Below are 20193 nucleotides of genomic sequence, written 5' to 3'. Positions count from 1 at the left end.
AATATGCGGAATGAACTTCAAACGTTGTGGGCGCCTACGAGCTAAGTGTAAGTGCTTGCTTTTGCATAATATATTGAATATATTTAGTGCTACAAGAATGAATCCTACAAAAATGAGTCGTAGCCGTTGCGATTCCCACTTGTCTGCTCTTCGGTTTGTGTACACGTCAAAAAGTCGCGCTGCTACATTTAGAGTAAATTACCGTTCCGTAGAATACCATAAACGGAACTCTTACCCTGAGAGTACGATTGGTAAGCCCCAGAAAACACACAACCACAAAAGATAGATGCCCCGACACCTCCTTCAAGTTTTCATACAAGTTCGCTGTGACGTCAGAGATTTTGACGGCGTCTGCTAGAGCCTAGTAAGCTAAACCGTTGAAAACAAAATACACTGCATTCTAAAGAAGCCAAAGACGGAACTTGCGCTGAGCTACAATGGCACAAATACGATAAGATTAAGTGAATTTCGTCACGTCACACTGACGCAGCGGCGCTAAGGTATTTGCGCTAAATTAATGATTAAAAAAAAAACGAGAACTTAAGACAGGGCGTTAGCCATGGAATAAACTTGCACCCCTAAGGATGCAAAAACATTGACCGATGATTACGGTACTACCTAATGCGAAATTTGAGAGCCGCTGTATACGTGTTTAAATTTCGCGATCTATTGGGCTTGCGAGGACAGTCTGTCGCGTGCGGCACGTTGCAAACGGAGCGAAGTGTGGCGCGACTGCACTCTAAAAACAGTTGCACCCTTTGGGGCGTATTTTTGCCACAGAACAATAATCGTCATCTGACTTGCGTGGCGTTCCTTTCTTTAACGCTGTGCGCCTGGCACTTCTCGGTCACGAACGACAAGAGCGTTATCAGCGTGACACAGCGTTCTCGACAGGAAAAGTAGCAAGTGCAGAGTTTTCAAGATAGGAAACTCAAGCAAGACAGATGACGTTTATTGTTGTGTGGCAAAAATGCACCCCAAAGGGTGCAACTGTTCTTAGAGTGTGCCTCGCTAATCTGGAGATTGCGAGAGCCAGCGCGTGGGTGACGCGTAGGCGCGATTCATAGCAGCCGCCGCTGACAGACCTCCCGTACGACGTGCACTGCTATAGCGCCATCTCGTAGCCGTCGTCGCCGCACTACGCTTTTCTTCTCACCCTTTCGCCATACCCTCCTCCTGCGCTTTTCGCCTCATGGTACCGCTGCAACCTCCTGTGCTTTCCTCCTCGCGTCTTTCATCCCTCGCTGCGCTCCGCGTTCGCTGTCATCTTTCGCTGTGCTCGTTCGCTCGGTTACGCCGACGCCGACGCTCGCCACAGGAACGGGCGCCTGAGTTCTAAAAAGTTTTACCGCGCAAGGAGTGACACGCCGCGCACACACCTCGCAGGGCCGCGCGTCCTCGCTGTCCGTGGCGCTGATCATCGCGTGCATCTCGAGCATCGCGCTGGCACTCATCAAGATCACCATCAAGCGTCACGACAACATCAGCTCGGCCGAGTGCGTGTTCTACGTGGGCACGGGCATCCTGGTGAGCGTGATGCCCACGCTGTCCGACACGCTGCAGCCGTTCGGACCGGCCTCGGCCCAGAAGCGGCTGGGCGTCAGCGCCGTGCTCACCACGCTCGCCTACATCCTCGGCTACATGGCCGTCCAGTTCATGTCGGTGGTCGAGGCCACCGTGGTGGCCGCCATCACGCCCATGACCACCTGGTTCACCATGGTGGCCGTGCGCCGCCGGCCCTGCCACTGGGTGCTGGTGCCCGTGCTGGTCTCGTGCATCACTGCCATCGTGCTGGTGGTCAAGCCGCCCATATTCGGGTTCAAGGTGTGGTCTAATTTTCAAAATTCGGGAGGCCTGTCTGGTCCGCAACGATGGTTTGAGGCGTGACTGCCACTTTGGTTGCACTCCTTTGTGCTTGTGTGTGGTGAGGGGGGGGGGGGGGGGGGAGGGAGGACAAGAAAAGAACAGCCGCGTTGTGCTGGACCGTGAAGGAAATGAAGCAACAGCAAAAATACGACACAGTGCTGTAATGTGCAACAAGAAACCCAATTCAATAACTTCATGTAATGCACTTTATTTTGTACTTATGTTAGGGTTATGGTTATGATGTGTCCAAATTTGAGAGGCACTATACTATGTCTACCCTGAACGAGAGAGAGGCTCACATGAAGCTGGAGTCTTGAAGCGATGGATAGTGGTCGAACAAAAGAGGTCTTTAGCGATGTTCGGCTACTGTTGATCAGCTATATTTACTTAATTGTGCCTCGAGCTCATGTATGCTGCTTCTCAGTCATAGGTAATATGTCTGTTGATATATCTGAAAAACAAATTGATCGTGCGTCAGACTAATCTTTATGCCGCTGTTGAATATTACAGAGCGAAATTGATACATAGAAGATGTGATCTGCTTTGGGTGAAATAGTACTATCCGTAATGTTGTCCTATAATGTGCTCATTGCCTTGAATTTAGAGCAGCGCTACAGATGACAGGGAAAGAACAGAATGCGCACAGCGCTGACTTCAAACACTTACTAAAATAACCAACATATATAAACTGACCAAAATAAAAACAGCACGAAGAAACCGGAACTGATGTGTACTCATGTCATTTCAATACCGCCATTGACGCCCAGATACCATAACTTACACTTTAGTGGACTTTGTGAATGGCGTAATACATTACTCAGCTTTTGAAAATCAGCGCTGTGTGCGTCCTCTTTTGCCCTCGTCATTTGTTGCGTTATTCTAGGTAAATTCAAGATGCGCAAGAAGATCAAATCCTGACGTTATCAAGGGATACTTATGTGGCCTGTCGTGGTCTCAACCAGCCAAATTTGGCGAGCTGTTCCAGGTCAGATCTGGAAGCCTCGCGCGGACTTTTAAATAGAAATATTTATAGTCTTCCTTCATGTATATGCAATGACGGGACTGCCAAGTGGCTAGTGTTCTAGATACGGAATAAATTCCATGACTGACCTATACCACAAGTCTAGATGGAAGACTGTTATTACGTATTAAGAGGCGTCAATGCTCTACACGCATTCTACGATCAGTATCGAGGTATATCTAGTCGCTTAGTTTGCTACTTGGTCCACTCTTTCATCATGGTTCTTTTTAGACTTGCCTAGGATACTTTCCGAATTTACACTGATAACGGCTATTCTCATTTCTTTCTTCTAATAATGCCGGCTATATTTTATTTTTATTTTTATTTCATTCAGTACCTGCATCGCCAATAAGGCATTACAGCAGAGGGGATTTCATTCGAAATATAATAGTTTATGGAATGGTATTTATACACTCAAAGCGTGGAAAAAAAACATCAACAGATGCAATTAGTACAACATCAGGCAGAAGAAGATTCCAGGAGCGCGCTGTCTGGACCAAAAAAAAAAGAGTACTGCAAAACGTCACATTTAAAAGCAAGTTCCTTGCCTTTCTTTGGGATATATATATATATATATATATATATATATATATATATATATATATATACGAAGGTGGTTTCTTGCATTTCTCTCGACTAATGCCAGTATGGGAATGATATATGCTAGAACGGAATTTCAAACGAAATACACTTTATTCAGGCTTTGATTTATAAATTTTGCATATTTAAATTCACATGTGATGCTGGATGCAAAATGTGAGGCAAGGTTTCACATTTAAAGGTAACGCTGGGCTTTATGCTTAATTCGCTCAGATATTTACAGCACATAATTTATAGGGAAACGTATACGTGCCGGGTAGTGCTGTCTATACAAAATGGATCGCGCCATTGTATTAATTCTGTTAGTGTCGTCGTTGTCCGTGGATAGACTTATCTCAGAGGGTTCAGAACGCATGCGCACCAGTGATGCGTAACATCGCTGTGAATAGATAGCCTCTTAATGTCATTTTCATCCTTTGCAGAACACACTTCACCGTGAAATGGTCATAGGCGGATCGTGCGGCGTTGTGTCCACGCTGCTCGTCGGTGTGGAGAACGCCTTCAAGGTGGGTGTATAGGTGACAACGGAATCTTGTTTCGGTTAAGAGGCAGACAAAGTTCCTGTTCTTTTTCGTAAACAACCGCACAATCGTTGGCATAGCTGACGACATAAAGGACGGCGATACTCTATCGGGGTGTGCTGTTATATTTTTTTTTGTCGTACGACACTTTTTTGGCGGAATAACCTTCGGTGCGAATAAGGGTTATGGCACTCTGCTGCTCAGCACAAATTCGCCGATTCGAATCCGGGGCTGCAGCGGCTGCATTTTGACTGTAGTAAAATGACGAACAGACGCCTGTGCGGCGAGTTTTGGGTCCTCGTTACCTCAGGTTATCAAAATATCTGTAGTAGACCGTCATCGCCTCTGTCTTGGGAGTGTTGAATATCAATCAATCAATCAATCAATCAATCAATCAATCAATCAATCAATCAATCAATCAATCAATCAATCAATCAATCAATCCCAATTTTAGCATACGCAAGCATGGCACGATGAAGTGCCCGCACCCGTTGGGATTCTTCACGCCAGCACACCCCTCCGCTAAATGCAATAGGGCATCCGTACTGCCCGACGGCAGTACGGATGAATAAAACGGCACAGAAAAATAAAATTGCGTTGGAGTGCATACAGGCATTGCCAAATCCTGATTGGGAGCTTACCATTGTGAAAAGAAAAGTGGACCATCGTTGCGTTCTACCGGTGATAACATATGGGGCAGAAACTTGGAGGTTAACAAAGAAGCTCGAGAGCAAGTTAAGGACCGCACAAAGAGCGATGGAACGAAATATCTTAGGACTAACCTTAAGGGACAGGAAGAGAGCGGTGTGGATCAGAGAGCAAACGGGGATAGCCGATATTTTAGTTGACATTAAGAGAAAGAAATGGAGCTGGGCAGGCCATGTAATGCGTAGGATGGATAACCGGTGGACCATTAGAGTTACAGAATGGATACCAAGGGAAGGGAAGCACAGTCGAGGACGGCAGATATCTATAGGTGGGGTGATGAAGTTAGGAAATTTGCAGGTACAAGTTGGAATCAGCTAGCGCAAGACAGGGGTAATTGGAGATCGCAGGGAGAGGCCTTCGTCCTGCAGTGGACATAAATATAGGCTTATGATGATGATGATGATGATGATGATGATGATGATGATGATGACTGCCAGATGAAATGTACCAACCAGTGCTATAGCTCATGGCTTTGTCTCGGTATTTCCGTAAAAACGGCCAAGCTAACACGCATACTTTAATGAAAACACGTTAGAGTAAATCAAAATGTGTGGTGGACTAATATGACAGGAACTTATAACTTGCCTTCAGATAAAATCTCAGCTGTTACCTTTGTGCCAACGTAATTCTCGAGGGAAATGGTTTGGTGTAAACTCTCCGGTATGGGTTAGTGTGACGTTGCGCTGACTCCCAACGAAGCATTTTTTTTTTTTTTTGCACCCAAGGAAACAGCGCACACACTTATAACCATCCATCAGCGGCAACAATGCTTCACGAGAACACGTGTGTTGCTTGTTTCTGTGCCGTAGATATTATAACTTGTCTTGATATTATATCCCTGTCTTGCGCTAGCTGTTTCCCTTACGAAGGCCGGACCCTGGCCGAAACGTTGGAAATAAAGTATCGTTTACTTCGTAGGTGCGTCCTCAACCTACAAGTTCCTGTTCAACTACCTGATCCTTCATATATATATATATATATATATATATATATATATATAGAGAGAGAGAGAGAGAGAGAGATAGAGAGACAGAGAGAGAGAGAGAGCTATGGTTATCCGTAAAAAAGAAAACTTAAAGGGACTGACAACTCTGTAGAAGGTGTTGCGAGATGTTGGTGCCAATGAAAAGACCATGATTCATAGTGATAAAGGCGAGCATGGTGTTCGTGATTTAAGTAGACATTATATTTTGAAATTGACACAGAAACTCGCATAAACCAGTGAGTGGCGCGAACTGGCGCTGAAGCCTTGCTAGTTTTGATGTATCGTATAAGAGATAACTGTACGTAAGTCGGCTGTTATTAAGTGCCGCATTGTTGTTTAAAATTGCAGTATTTGTCTTGTTAGGCCTTTGCGCTTTATTCTTTACTCGACAGAGGCATTCGCTTCACGCTTTATTCGACAAAGGCATTGAAGCTTCTCAAAGCGGAGGTGCAGCAGCAGGCTAGCGGGTAAAGGCAAACAACTAAACGCTTTAAAAGAAATCCCGTTATAACTAAGTAATCCTGCGACAAAGCACTTGGAAAAAATTACGGCGGATAGTTGTTTGAATTCTGGGGTTTTACGTGCCATAACCACGGTATGATTATGAGGCACGCCGTAGTGAGGGACTCGGACAATTCTGACCACCTGGGGATCTTCAACGTATACGGCACCCGGACGTTCTCGCATTTCGCCCCCATCGAAATGCGCCCGCCGCGGCCGGGATTTGATCCCGCCACCTTGTGCTTAGCAGCGCTATGCCATAGCCGCTAAGCCATCACATCGGGTAGAAGGTATAGTTACTTGCGATGTTAGCCGACATTAGCAATAAACAGGAGAGAATTCCCTATAATAAGTGCAGATTAATAACCTTCAGTTTATTTCATGTGGCATACATAGCAACTCCTCTGAAGTTTTCATGAAGTTTACAAATTTGGGCTCATTCTTTGGCGTCAAGTTTTATGCTGTGTCAAGTTTTACGAAAAATAAACTCTGCTCGTGAACACTGCTTTAAAGACGCTGAAAAACGGGGCGTATAAAAATAGAAAAATAAATAAATTGTGACGCACAAAATACTATAAGCCAGAGGGGTACGTTCTTCCAGCAAGTTTATTCAGATAAGCTTATGAAGCAGGCAGAAACTCATTGTGATCTAAAAACAATGTTGTCAATTTCTGCTGTTCCAAGTTTACTGCATGTTGCTTGTGTGAAGTGTCTGAAGAGAAATAATCGGTGCTAAAGTTTGTACGATGCAACGAAGCAACTAAATGTATGCTATGCTCTCCTGTTTCGCTTCCCCAACGCGAGATTCTGTGTCCGCGGGATATTTACGCATTATGGGATTCACAGATTGATAGATGTGTTGTGAGACTACGCAGCGCAGGACGTTGTCCCATAAGGTCGGCCCGCACTGTAATCCGACCGCCACTGCAGGGAGCTGATAATCAAACTAGCGACATCGAACTTGTCCAGTAAGCAATTCGGCAACCTATTATTGACTCGCGTACAATCATGGCAGGTTTCAGATGCACATGCGGCAGTCGTGTCTTCACGTGGTGATAAGTCAATTGAGACGTATAGTGGGAAATTAGCGTGTTTATATTCTTTCGTTTTCACTATAGCGCGTTGTTTGGCAGGCTCTTGGCATTTTCAATGTCACGACAAAGAGTCACTAAGACTCAATATAGCGAAATTCGGACAGGGAGGCGCGTATGAACTCCCAACTACTCGCCAGAATACTCGTGCCATGCAGCAGCCCAACATAGTCCTACTGATCGGTGACTTGCACGATCGTTATTTTTGAGAACTCCAAGCCGTTCGCAAAAATGGAAATTGAGGAAGAAATTTTAAATAGTGGTTAGCCGGCCTTGTTCGTACGATGGCATACTATTGCAAATAGCGCGAGAAATATGTGGCGAAAACCATACCACGAACTTTCTCAACTCTGTGTGAGCGGCAGCAGCGACGGCTTGGAAATCCCATGGAACACGCCGCTTCCTGTTGGTAGCGGAGGGGGCACCTTTGCGGCCATTCCGAGAACTTATTTTTCTAGTTGCTCTAGGGTTAACGAGTGAAGCTATTGTGGAGTGGCAAACCGGGCAGAGCCGTTCGATGCATCGCGGCGCACATGAGGGCTGCTAATCACTGCTAAAGACTCGCACCCCACAGAACTCGGGGTGCGAGTGTGCGCCCCGAGTTATGTGGTCTCTTTGGCATGCAAAATGACATCGACGAATTGTGCCGTGAATCGGTGCCAGCACTGCAATAATAGCCCTACAGGCATATCTTACCCCATAGCTTGGCATGACTAAAAAAAAAAAAAAAAAAGCCTGGCACATGAAGCTAGCAAAAGCATGGCTTTCGCGATACGTTTGGGTTACTCTGAGGGAACCGTGGTTGGGGCGTAGATTCGGACACCGCCTATCGTAAAAATAACTCAACGCTCCAGAAAACATGAATCGCAGGTACATCGGCTTGATAAACAATATATTACTTTCTTACAGTTAGGGCCACACTTGTCGTCTGCTTCCCACCAATGCCGGCGTATAATCGCTATCGCGCTCCCCTATCACTGTTTCCAGCATGTTTCCTGAGCACGACTACATCTTCACTGCAGATCGGAAAATTTTGATAAAAAATGTTCCACGGCGTTTTCCGCGTTACCACTGTATTATTGGACACTGAGCTTTCCAATGCAGTAAAAAAATGGTACAATAAAAAATTAGTTGTAAGTCCCTTTAAGTTATATTAAGTTGGGCCCTTTCTAACGCATAACTAGCCATATTATTTACATCACCGGCAGGATGCTGCAGCTGTTCTCGACAGTGGCTGACACTTCACTCTACCTTTCATGAAAATAGCTTTCTTCATGAACTGTACCTTAGATGCTGAATAATTATGGTGAAGAAATTGTGTGACGTCATAGTACGCTGGGAACTACAGGGCTAACAGATGGTTCTAACGCGATAGCTTCTCCGGCTTTTTTTCAGGTCGATTGGAGCCTGAAAAATAGCTGTTGCATAGCTTACACAGAAATCATTGAGGTGACGGACGTCAGAGCAAACTGACCTGCTTTGGAGTTCCGCAAACAGCGCAGTTCGGGCTTGTTTACTCGAACTATCACGGAGATCAAACAATGTTGCATTAGATAACTCGTAGAGCGACCATGTGTACGGCTGAATTGGTCATCTTTTTGCAGTGCTACGCAGCGAACGTTTGCGTGCACCCTGGGAACTGTATACCAGCTATGTCGTCCTGAACTTACTGGAGGCCGTACTCTCGACTGATAATTTTCGATGATATTTTCTCTTCAGCGGGATGTTGCGTGCAGCTTGATCCCTCACTATACTAGGAAGGGCGTGATCGCTAGCTCAGACAATCGGCGAGTACTGAAAGTGATATCCTCGAACGTGACCTGTTTAGCACGCAGATCCATAGTGTTGATGATCGTGAAATAGAACATGCATGGTATATTATAGTTGCGTCATACTGTATATAGTTATCACTATAGTGATTACACTTGGGCTAGAAGTCGGCGTATCATGTCACGTCATGTCATGAATAAGCATGAAAATTGCGTGAACATAGCCTTGAGACGAGTGACTATAGATGAACGGTAGGAACCACACGTAAAGATCGACGAGTGTCGAAGCGCTAATATTTTGCCTCCGCCATGGGCAGGTGAACATGCCCGGTGTGACGCGGGTCGTGGTGCTTTTCCACCTGTCTTGCGTCATGATGGTGGTCTCGTTCGTGGCCGGATCGTTGGCGGGCACCTTCAACATCATCCGCAGCGGCCCCGAGGTCTCCGAGTTGCTGTTTGTCGTCTACCTGTCCTACGTGTCCCATATATCGCTCGCCAGGCAGGTGAGCCGCCTACAGGACAACAATTACGCACAGCGTTTATTATTGATGTTATTCTAGCGCTATAAATCCGTGGCCTCAAGTACAATCCTCGATGAGCTGTTGCGTAGGCCCCGTGATAACCTGTCGGTAGTGCTATGGGCGGGCAGCAATCTACTGCGCAGGCGACCAGATGCCTGATGCGCGTATGACTAAAGTTTCCGCTGAAATGATTGACTCGTAGTTCAGGGAAAAACTGTACAGCGCAGTAGGATCGAGCTGTATAAGGCATTTATACACAATAAAAAAGAAATCAAAAGGAAATAACAGATAGCATGTCAACTATGTATTTCGAGCTGCATCACACAGGAAATCTGATCTGACAGCAAAGAGGAGGTTCAGCATGATTAGCCACTAACCGTGGTCGACATGCCACATTTATTACGTTCGATTCTGAGTGCATAAACATTACACGACAGTGTGGACATCACCATTGCTTCTAAGTTCTAAACAACTGAAATGATTTTGCTGGCGATCACAAGACAGAACGCATCTTTCCTAGCGATACGAAAACGCGACGTCGCCTTTGCTCCATGGCATGACTCGGAGGATTCGGAACGTGATAGCCGAATGCCACGATGGAATTCGACATATTTGGATTAAGCACTTCGCCAAGTGACGGTTTTTCTCTTTTGCTCCGCGAGCGCTTTCCGGGTCGCATCCTGTTTCTCTCGGAAAGCGTCCTCTTGCGACAGGTCTTCCACACGATCTCGCACCCTAGAACCAACAACGCGAGCGTGAGGCCGAAGGCCCACACCACCAGCAGACCGTACAGGTCTTTGAGCTGAAGCTCTCGGCAGAGGCACGTCGGGTCTAGACGAGCGCTCGCGTCTCGAAACTTGACCCTGTCCACGTTACGCCGTCGCACAAGCTTCACAGCACACAGTGATGCCCCGGTTTCCATCAGCCTCTGGGACACCAGGGCGAACGCCGCGGCGTAAGGCGACCACTTGGGCGCGATCATGACGATGTGGACAAGGAAGAAGTCTTGCTCGGCTGCTACGGCGCCCTTGAAGTCTCTGCCCGTGTAAAAACGCGCCTCCTCCCTGTTTGTGACGAAGACGTCCGTGCCATTGAACACCTTTTCCAGGCAGCACATAGTGGTATTGCAGCCACCCCTTCGCAGCTTCTCCTTGAGATACTCCTTGAGCACGGAGGAGCCGCTGAGCAGGTGAAACGTCAAGATGTCACGGTAGTACCGGTTGTTCTTTATGCACAACTTGACGCTCTTTCGCTCGAGCGCGTGCGAAAGCTGCTCGAGCGTAGTAATGGGGCGCGTCTTGGGTGGGAAGTTGGTGTACGACGTCAGCATGCCCATGAAGCCGGCGGAGATGATTATGGCGAACATGAACCAGAAGGCCACGAGGATCCTGGCGCTGCTTCGTCTCGAGAGTCGCACGTCAGGGGCGTGGTTGACCAGCGCCGAGGCGAGGTAGAAGAAGAGTTCAACAGCCTCTTCCAAAAGGTCTGGGGGATTACCGCCACTGGCGGTGAATTGAGTCGCTATGATCGTCACTAGAAGGAACAGGTAAATGCCTAGGGAGGTCCAGACGGCCACCCAGAGGGCGCTCGTGAAGGGCCGACCAATGATAGTCAAGTCGGTGATCGCCGTCGGCAGCGGGGAGAGGAAGGCTAGGGAGTCGTAGCGGACTACTCCGGCGATGCTGAGTCCACGCCATATGCTCTCGGTCAAGTAGATCTCAAAGCTTCCCAAATCCTTGCGCTTCATCTGGACTGAGCCGACGGCACCGGTGAACAGGAATTTTTCGTTGCTACGCCCGAACTTCTCGAACTGCCCCGCCGTGGTGAGGACGGCGTTGCTCTTTCGAACGATGCTGTCGACGATGGTCGCTTGAGGCTCGAGCCGCCTGTTCCTGTTGTCCTTGACCGTCGGCACGCTGCTTTCGTTCACGTACCTGAGGCTCGTGAGGCCGCTTAGGTCCCTGTCGTCGAACGCGTGGTCGTCGGGACCGTTGAAACGGCGGAGCCCGTCGGAGCAGTTGGCGTACGTGTCCAGGGCAACGTAAGACTTAGAGGCGCTCACAAATATGCCGCGGCAGCCCACGTTGTGGAGCGTTTTAGATATGAAGGCCTCGTCTGGTGCGTTTTCTTCAGCCAGGAATATCCAGCGCACGTGAAGGAATGGCATATCGTAGCTACGGACGGTGGCGAACAGGTGTCCCAGTGAAGGCTCCCAGCAGGCGACCACGACGTCTACCTTGTAGCCCTCTATCGTGTTAACATAGTGCAGGAGGTCATGCATGCCCGACGAGTTCCAGACTGCGTAAGGGAAGCGGAGACGTTTGATTAGATCGAGCGGGAGGCGCTGTTTACAGTTATGAATCACGTTAATCGCGTAATCCTTTCTTAACGCGCCGTTCAGGTTGTCCAACAACTTTGGGTGCCAATAGCTTTGGGCGAGCACTAATACGGAGCAGTATGTGCCCACAGACACCAAAAACCAGCAGGGATGCATTGATATACGGGCTAGGCTCTTCTAAAACGTTTGGTCATGGGTGGGCTGCAGAGCGCTTATATTTGATCCGGGGTGAGCTGCTGACTGTACAGGAATGTTTCCATGGCAACTGATCACGTGCGAACGCACACAAAAACAAAATCCACGAGTAGGGCACCAGAAAAGGACGGAGCTCCTCCATACCGTCCGCAATGTCAACTGTGGTCGGCTTTTGTGCCAACGCAGGAGAGCGCATTACGGAACATAATCCCGACCCTTTCTTCGAAAGGCTTTATCGTATATGCGTATTCGCTTCAGTGGCCCCGGACGTCGATATAAGCCGATAAGGTTGACATTAGGAGTCGACGTGATGGAACATGATGGATCGAAAAGGTTATGGCAGGCACTCTGCAGAAGCATTCCGCATTGTTTACTTGCGTTCGATGGGCTGCAGTATTCACGGTCCGAGTGCACTTGCGCAAATAGAATTGTGCTGGAACGCGCCGTATAATGTACGCGGGCCCGAGAAATTTTAGCTTTATCTCAATTACGGTATTCCTAACATTGTCCTCATAATAATGTGTTTACGCTGAAACAGCATCGCCGTTTGAACAGGAACTTACTTTGAGGTCGACACCGGTCGCAGTGTAAAAAGAAATTAATGCAGTGTGTCTCTAACGTCTACCCATCGACCCATGCAGCGGTTTGTCTACATCCCTTTTCTATTCTGCCTGCAGACAGGGCAGAATGCTTAAAGAATAAGATTTTTGAGAAATTGCAGAACTGTAGAAGAAAGGTATTAAAATTCTGGCGTAAGTTTGAAAATGAAGAACAAAGGAGAAGGTACAACTAAAATTACGGGCGGAAAACTTGCATCTCTACGCTCAAGGCAAAGGAAATGAATGATGTATGTATTTCTGGGGATCAGCGATTACGTGTGGACCAACACCGAAAACACAGAAGAAGAGCGCGGAAATACACTATGATCTTGAGTAAATCGTGACAAGCATGTCAAGGACAATTGAGGGAACGGTGCACGGATGTATAGACGGTACGTCCGATTCGCTTCAAACGTTGATACAGATGTGACTTTTATGTATGTTAAATAGAAAAACGTATGGAACGCTATTGCACCGTTTTGTCGGGTACTTGAATTCGAACCGTAAAACACCGAAAATATACAAGAGACGGCAGGCGGCTTCGTTAGCGCTCGAGTGGCATGCTGCCCTCATAACTCTCATATTTCTATTCGTTGTGTCAAACTATACTGCAAAAGTGGTTCATGAAATTTTCTACATGATGTGTTTCTGTAGTGTATTTTTATGTGCGATGTTTCAAAACGTCTCAGCTATACGTCAGCATTTAGCAAATCGCACATCTTGGCGAATATCCTCCCTTTCCATATCTTCCGTGGCGCTTTGGCTTATTCGCGGTGCCTTTATTCAGGCAAGACGTTACTGAAATTGCGGAAACGACTGCATAGCACGACGATAGCATTCCTTCTGGGCTGTCTGGCGTGTGACACTGGAATGACTTCAAGGGAGTGCAGCGCGACTCATAAAATCAGGCATGGGTCTCAAGATGCCTGCAGCGCAAAATAACGCTCTGCGACGGTGATTTCTTAAGGGACGTTGCAGATAGATACTCTCATATGTACGGCACTTTACTGACCGCTGTATTGTCTTCATGGTACAATGCTCGGCTCGAATGTTGAGCGCTGAGGTGCGAGTCCTACGCTGAGTGAGATTTTATCTCGCCATGTGACTGATGCCATGCACGTAACACGTGGTCAAGTTCTGCTAGAAATATCTAGCGCACGTGAATGAATGACATGTCGTAGCTCCGGACAGTATTATGTAGGCGTCGCAGCAAGGGCTCCAAGCCGGCGACCATGGCGCCTACTTTGAGGTCCTGTATTGTGTTGACATAATGCATCAGATGCCATGTCATCAGATACTACGGGCCAGGGAACCCATTTAGTTAGCTGTAGCGAGAGGCGCTGTTGGCAGTTGTGATTCGCACGAAACGCGTAACACTTTCTGAATGCTTCGTTCAGATTTTCCGATAGCCTTTGATGCCAAGAACTCCTGGCGAGTATTAATAAGAAGCAGAACATAACAACAAATACCAGAAACCTGCAGGAATTCATGCGCTTACACGAGCTATACAGGGCCTTAGCGCTTGTCCCAGCCGAGTAGTGTTCCAGAGAGTTTCAAATTGTTTCGAAACGAACTGTTTACTGGATGGCAATGTTTCCATGACGACACACGGTACAGGAACATACATGATCTATGCGGTGGGCCCAATAATTCAGGAACGAGCATTCGGCGCAGCGTCTGCAGTGGCCACTGTGGTCGGCCTTTGTGCTATCGCGCGTGGGCGGACGCATTATGAAACTTCGATAGCTGTTCCCTTTTTGCGAACGGTACTGTCGTGTGAGCGCTCGCACGAGCGCTTTTGAGGTGGGATTGAGCCGGAGGCGTTTACCACTAGAGTCCGTGTGATGGAAGATGACGGATCGGAGAGCTTGTATACACACGATCTGCGGAGGCATTGCATATTGTTTTGGCGCGTTCGATGCAGTAAAGAGCGCATCGTTCAACTCTTTCACGCATGGTGGTTTGAACTGTTAACCAGGGTTTTATTATTTTTATTCTGTCTTACTCCCGATACAGCTTTCTGTTGCTCAATACGTGCTACATAAATGTGTTTTTCCGAGCGGGAAAGAAGCCCGCGAATACACGCAATGTGCCTTGAGTGGCCAGTCGCGCGGCAATTCTGCGTGTATTCGCGAGTTTCTTTCACACCCAGAAAAGCACTTTTATGTAGCCCGTATTGAGAAACGGAAAGCTGTATCGGGAGTTTTTCATGTTGCTCTACAACTTTCTCATTGACATTTTGATAATTAGGACAGTACTTCTCGAGTTAGATAATTAATTACAATTACCTAATTAAATATTAGTAACGAAAAAATTACAATCGGCTACTCCACTGTACTGGAAACAATACGCACTAGGTTTGCTTCGCGTAACGCAGTTCCTCTTTTTTTTAAAATCGTGCTGCGTGATAGCTGGGACACCCTGTATAAGCTAATGTACACCGGTGTTCAGTAGCAGAACCTTGCTGTCGGCAATTGCAAATGGATGAAGCAACTTCAACGAAGAGTTGACAAAGTACGCCGTCACGTTACTATTTGTTTTCTCGATAGGTATTCAGCTCACGAAACAAGGTTTCATTCCCTGGCCTTGAGATAAGTTCCTTAAATATACAAGCAAACATGGGGCAAGGAACGCCAAGGTGCAAAATCGTTTCCAGTAGCTGTCACTGGTACAGGCGCTAGTGTTGCGCTAACTGCTGTAGCTAGAAAATGTGCGCGAACAAAGCGGCACAGAAGCAAAACACGGAAGGCGGCGTTTTTTAAGCCCTTAAAACTCGGCAAAAGGTCATTTTTAGGCCTCCGGAAACAAATTAAGCGCGAACGCCTACTTAGGCACATATAGGCACAATCACACCACGCTTAAAGTGCTTAGAATGACCTAATTCGTGCCTATATATCAAATAGGTGCGCTAGAAACGTAAGGGAAAAAGCAGGCATTGTGCCCAGTTCTTTGTCACTTTCTAGTGCTATTCTCCCGGTTGTGTTATTCTAATAGGATTGTTATTGTTCTACGCATTAAATTACATGTCCAACTCCAGTTCTTCCCAAATTTAACTGTAATATCGATCGTAATGTCTGACCTCCAATCCAATTTGCCGTCTTCGTACCTATCAACCTCACGCACATGTAATTTTCCGTTCTATAGGATAGTTGCGAGGTTCTTATGCTCCCTCAAGCTTCGGCTCTACGGTTTATTAGTAGCGTGGATTAGTCTATAGACTATGTTACACATGATTATACATGTAGGTTACACATACATACGTGGCATGTTATGTTTATATTTACACAACTGGTTACAGATGGTTTAAAAGGCCTTTAGCAAACAAAGTTGTGCGACATCGGTGTATGGCCAGGCCAGGTATGGCTTCCCGCCTCGAGTGCCTCTAGAAGTTTCTTACTTGCTGTCAGTTGACATGATTGTTTTTCGCAATATTGATATTTTTGTCGCGGCTACGTCAGTTTTTCACCGCTAGTTTATATGTGGTCGTCATCAACAGAGCAAGAAAAATTGAACCCATGAACAAGTACGAACCAGGCAAGGGTACGGAAGGGTGTTCGTCGTGTCCTGCCTAGTAGGAGCACGTAAGAACATTTGTTTAGAATTATTTTAAAGAATAAACATTCCGGGGCAAATGGCGAGAGAGACAACGAAAGGAAGAACTATACGAGTCAAAATATTTCGTTTCTATGCACTCGGAGGCAAATGTTATCAAAATTACAAGTATACAGAAAGCACAGCAGAACAACGTGAACAACGCGTGCGGACGAAGACCGCGCGCTTCCGGCCTGGCTTCCTCCCTCGCGTACGTGCGCTACACTGAGCCGCGATTGCCGGCTCACCCTCGTACGCTATCACTCGCACACACAGCGTACGGCGCACGGTGACGATTTTATCGTCGTTGGACTTTAGAAGGAACCTCACGGCGACGGCGACGGCAGAAATGCGCTTGGAGTGCCCATATAATTGCTATCGCAATAAAATGGGTGGGGGTGCATGTGGCAAGCACTACCAAGTCATAACCGGCATGAAAATAAAAGTGCTTTCATAGCATTCTACCCGTGCTAGCATATAAGAGAGAAACTTTGAGGTTAACGAAGTTTTCATAATAATGCCATCAAAGTTAAGCAGTATTTAGAATTCTGGTTCTACTTTTGCCCGTTTTTGCGGGAATCTTCTAAAGCTACGAAGCTGCGGTTTGAAACTTATAAAGGTACACGAATGAAATTTTGTTTCCTAAATGGAAATTCCTTGAACTCTAATTTATCCAAAATTTAGCTTCCTTGAGCGTGTAGTTGCCGGGATGTTTACAACAGAAGATTGTGATATTTGGGAATCTTAAGAGCAAATTATCCAAAAAGTAAAAATTCAACATTATTTTGCTGCGTCTATGAAGTAGATAAAGAAGTCCTAAATCTACAGAGTAAGCCGCAATGCAATATATGCGGTTGTTTCTTCTAAATATGGTCACAACATAGACACAGTTCGCAAAAACGATGTGTCTCATGCTTGTTCTTGAACATTTCTTTCTAAATCAAATTAATCAATTTCTTTATATTATATATCGTTGGAATCTACAAGAATTAAGCTTTTTTATGGTATATACGACAACTTTATATCTTAAGTACAAGATCCGCCACGGTTGCTTCAAAAGTACTGATAACGAGGGGCTCGTGCCACCGGAGTGGGACCGCCACTTTAAAAGCTTCGCTGTAAAAAGCAAATCTTATCGCTGTGGTATAACAGTCTCCCTTATGCGAACTGAAGACAAATACAACGCAGCTTACATTAGGCGAATAAGAAATTGTGACTACGTTTTCTGGTGCGCGGGCGACCTTCCCGTCGAGGCTTCAAGCATGCTGCTCAGGCACCATCATGTTTGGCGGGCAGAGTGGCCTGCATGGTTCTTCGAAGCCGTTTTTCGGGAGGATCTCTTCTTTTCGAGCTTCGTCGGAATCGGAACAAGACTTAAGACGGCCGCTGTAAGCTTTGTTATCTATCGGGTGTTTCAGCGATGACTTTCTCTCATTATTAAAAATAGAAGATTTCAGACACAATAATGCTTCCTGCAGGATAAGATTCGCAACAATGATGGACCAAAAAAAAAAAGCTCTCAGTCGGACCATTTAGTAGCCTAATAAAGTAAGGCTCGCTAAATAACTTTCTTAATTATCAGCGTTCGGCCGCCAATGTCAATTCGATTTTCGTTGTTAATTGCGAGCTTGTAACAAGCGGCTTTCAAAATGAATCAAAAGCCCTCATTTAAAGCATGCTGGACCGAAAAGTTCCTACTTATTTCCAGCGTGAAAGGGAAAATGAGCGCATCAAGAGAGTGCTTCACCCCGCCCTAAAATTACGTCACATGGCAAAGGCCACACCACACAACAATGCAACTGGTTAAACGAACTCGCCCTCAATGCATCCCCATGTGAACCCACTGTCGACCATCACCAAGTGACTGACCGTATTGTATTTTTCGGGCGACAAGAACAAATTAAACGCACACGTACCACCCTGGTACGTCGTTCAACTCCATAATATCGTCAACATATCTAATAGTGGCATTTTGTGCCAATCAAAAAGGTCGTATCAGCCCCCCTGGACCACTCGGAGCTGACAAGATGGTGAATTCAGTAATATGGCGGAATTTGACAATGTCGATAATAGTACCCAAGCAGCCGAGATAACCTCGCGTAGGTAAGCTTCGCGCTCCGCTATAGGAGCGCCACGGTTTGTCACAAATCCGGTCACGTCACCACGTGACGCAACCTTAAGGAGTGATTATGCGCGCTGCTGAAGCGCTCGGTTTTGATTTCGCGACGAAGATAAGTTATCTTTGTCGCGAAATCGAAATAAGTCGGCCCTTGGTCCGTTTTAAAAGCCGATTTGTTATAAGCTTTCAACTAGCATTGGTGGTTTAATGTTGATAATTAGACAAGTTCATTAGCAAATCTTATTAATTGGGCTGCTGAGTGTTTCCACAGAGAGTTTTCTTTTCGCAGCTTTTGTTGTAATTCTTTCCCTGCAGAATGTATTATTGGGCGTCAAATCCCCTATATATTAATAATGAGAGACAGCGGTCGCTGAAACGCAGGATATATATCGCTGTTGTCAAGGTGTTTATTGACAGGATACGCAAGGAGTGAGAGGTCGAACTCGATGCGGTAGTCAGAACCCTGCGAGCAGTCAGAACCGGCCCCGTGCGTAAAGCGCTGGTGATGCGCCTGACTGACCGGCACTTCTTCGTTACATTTCATACGCTGGAGACGCGCCGGGCGAACCGGCGCTTTTTCTTCGTCACACTGTTACGACATTTAAAGGATTACTGAGATGACATATTATACTTGTAATGTTTGAGTCGAAGCGTTAGGTGAAGGTACAGGCTCGCTAACACTAGATAAAAAAAATGCTGACGAGCTTCAGAGCGTCGTAAATATGTTTTTCTCTATTACTTGCTTCTACGAACCAGTTGTGGTTGGGGTACCTAGAGTGGGGATACGTCATGACGTTGTTATATTATTGACTGGCTCCATTACACGCTACTGCTACACGCGAACGTATACGCTCCCCCCCCCCCCCCCCCCCCCCCCCCTTAAAAAATAGGAAAGCTCGGCAGTTTCTTTTTCTTTTTTCTGTTATCTTGAGCAACACCATTATACGCAGCCTCAATGCTACACGCCTTCAGGAAACTTTCCTCTGATGTCCATCACGTTACGATAATGTCGATGACATGATATCTGGCATTTTCAGACTCAATCTAGTCCCAAAATAAAATATAAGTGTTTCCTACGCTTCGCGCTCTCTATGAGTGTCATCCATTTATGTGTGATAAGCGTGTAGTATACATTTTCTACAAGCTCGAAAAAATGTGTCGGTAGTTTTTTTGAGGCGGGTAATTAAACGTGGCTCTCCATCTGCGCAGGTTCGTCGCGAGCACACGTGGGTCATCCTGCTGGTGCGCATCGTGGCCAACATCGTGTGCGCCATGGTGCTCGAGGGCGCCTTCGTCGACCCCGACCTTCTGGACTCGGTGCAGATCCTGGCGGCCGTCATGGTCGTCTTCGCTGGCGCGCTCACCACCTTGCACCTGCTCGTCGAGGGCCAGGAGAACTCGCCCGTGGTCGCTTCGCACCGCTTCCTGCAGCTGTTCACGTAGCTGAGGCCCAGGGCCGCCGCCTCGACATGCCTCACTTCCCCTCGCGGTTTCGAGATGTGATCTTTTGCTTTAAATACTGTTTTGCAGAACCTTTGATCCTTCACGTTTCTGAATACAGATACTCTCCCCGTGTATTTTTTTTATTTATCGCGTATGGTCGAACAATCGGGATGTCGCTGGAACCAACTTTTCGATAAGGGGGGTTGTGTTAGTCCGGCTAGCAAGTGGCTTTCCTTCGCACCGTTAAACGCTGCTTTACAAGATAGAATTAGTTACAAGTTACAAGTTAGTTAAAATTTAAACTCTATAATATGTGAGGGCTGCG

The 20193-nt window shown here is 46.6% G+C and overlaps 1 protein-coding gene across 1 annotated transcript; it reads left to right on the top strand.

Moving 5' to 3' along the window:
• Positions 1-1707: 1707 nt before the first annotated feature.
• LOC119437766 (uncharacterized) lies at positions 1708-19941 on the top strand. Its single transcript, XM_049660860.1, has 4 exons — positions 1708-1824; positions 3910-3993; positions 9380-9565; positions 19635-19941. Exons 1-4 carry the CDS (start codon positions 1717-1719, stop codon positions 19866-19868), a joined length of 612 nt encoding a protein of 203 aa, XP_049516817.1. The 5' UTR covers positions 1708-1716; the 3' UTR covers positions 19869-19941.
• The last annotated feature ends 252 nt before the right edge of the window (positions 19942-20193 follow it).

Source organism: Dermacentor silvarum, chromosome 1, assembly GCF_013339745.2.
Source record: "Dermacentor silvarum isolate Dsil-2018 chromosome 1, BIME_Dsil_1.4, whole genome shotgun sequence".
In the NCBI taxonomy this organism is placed as follows: domain Eukaryota; kingdom Metazoa; phylum Arthropoda; class Arachnida; order Ixodida; family Ixodidae; genus Dermacentor; species Dermacentor silvarum.
Note: the sequence above shows the minus strand (reverse complement) of the source record. Positions and strands in the feature narration are given on the sequence as shown.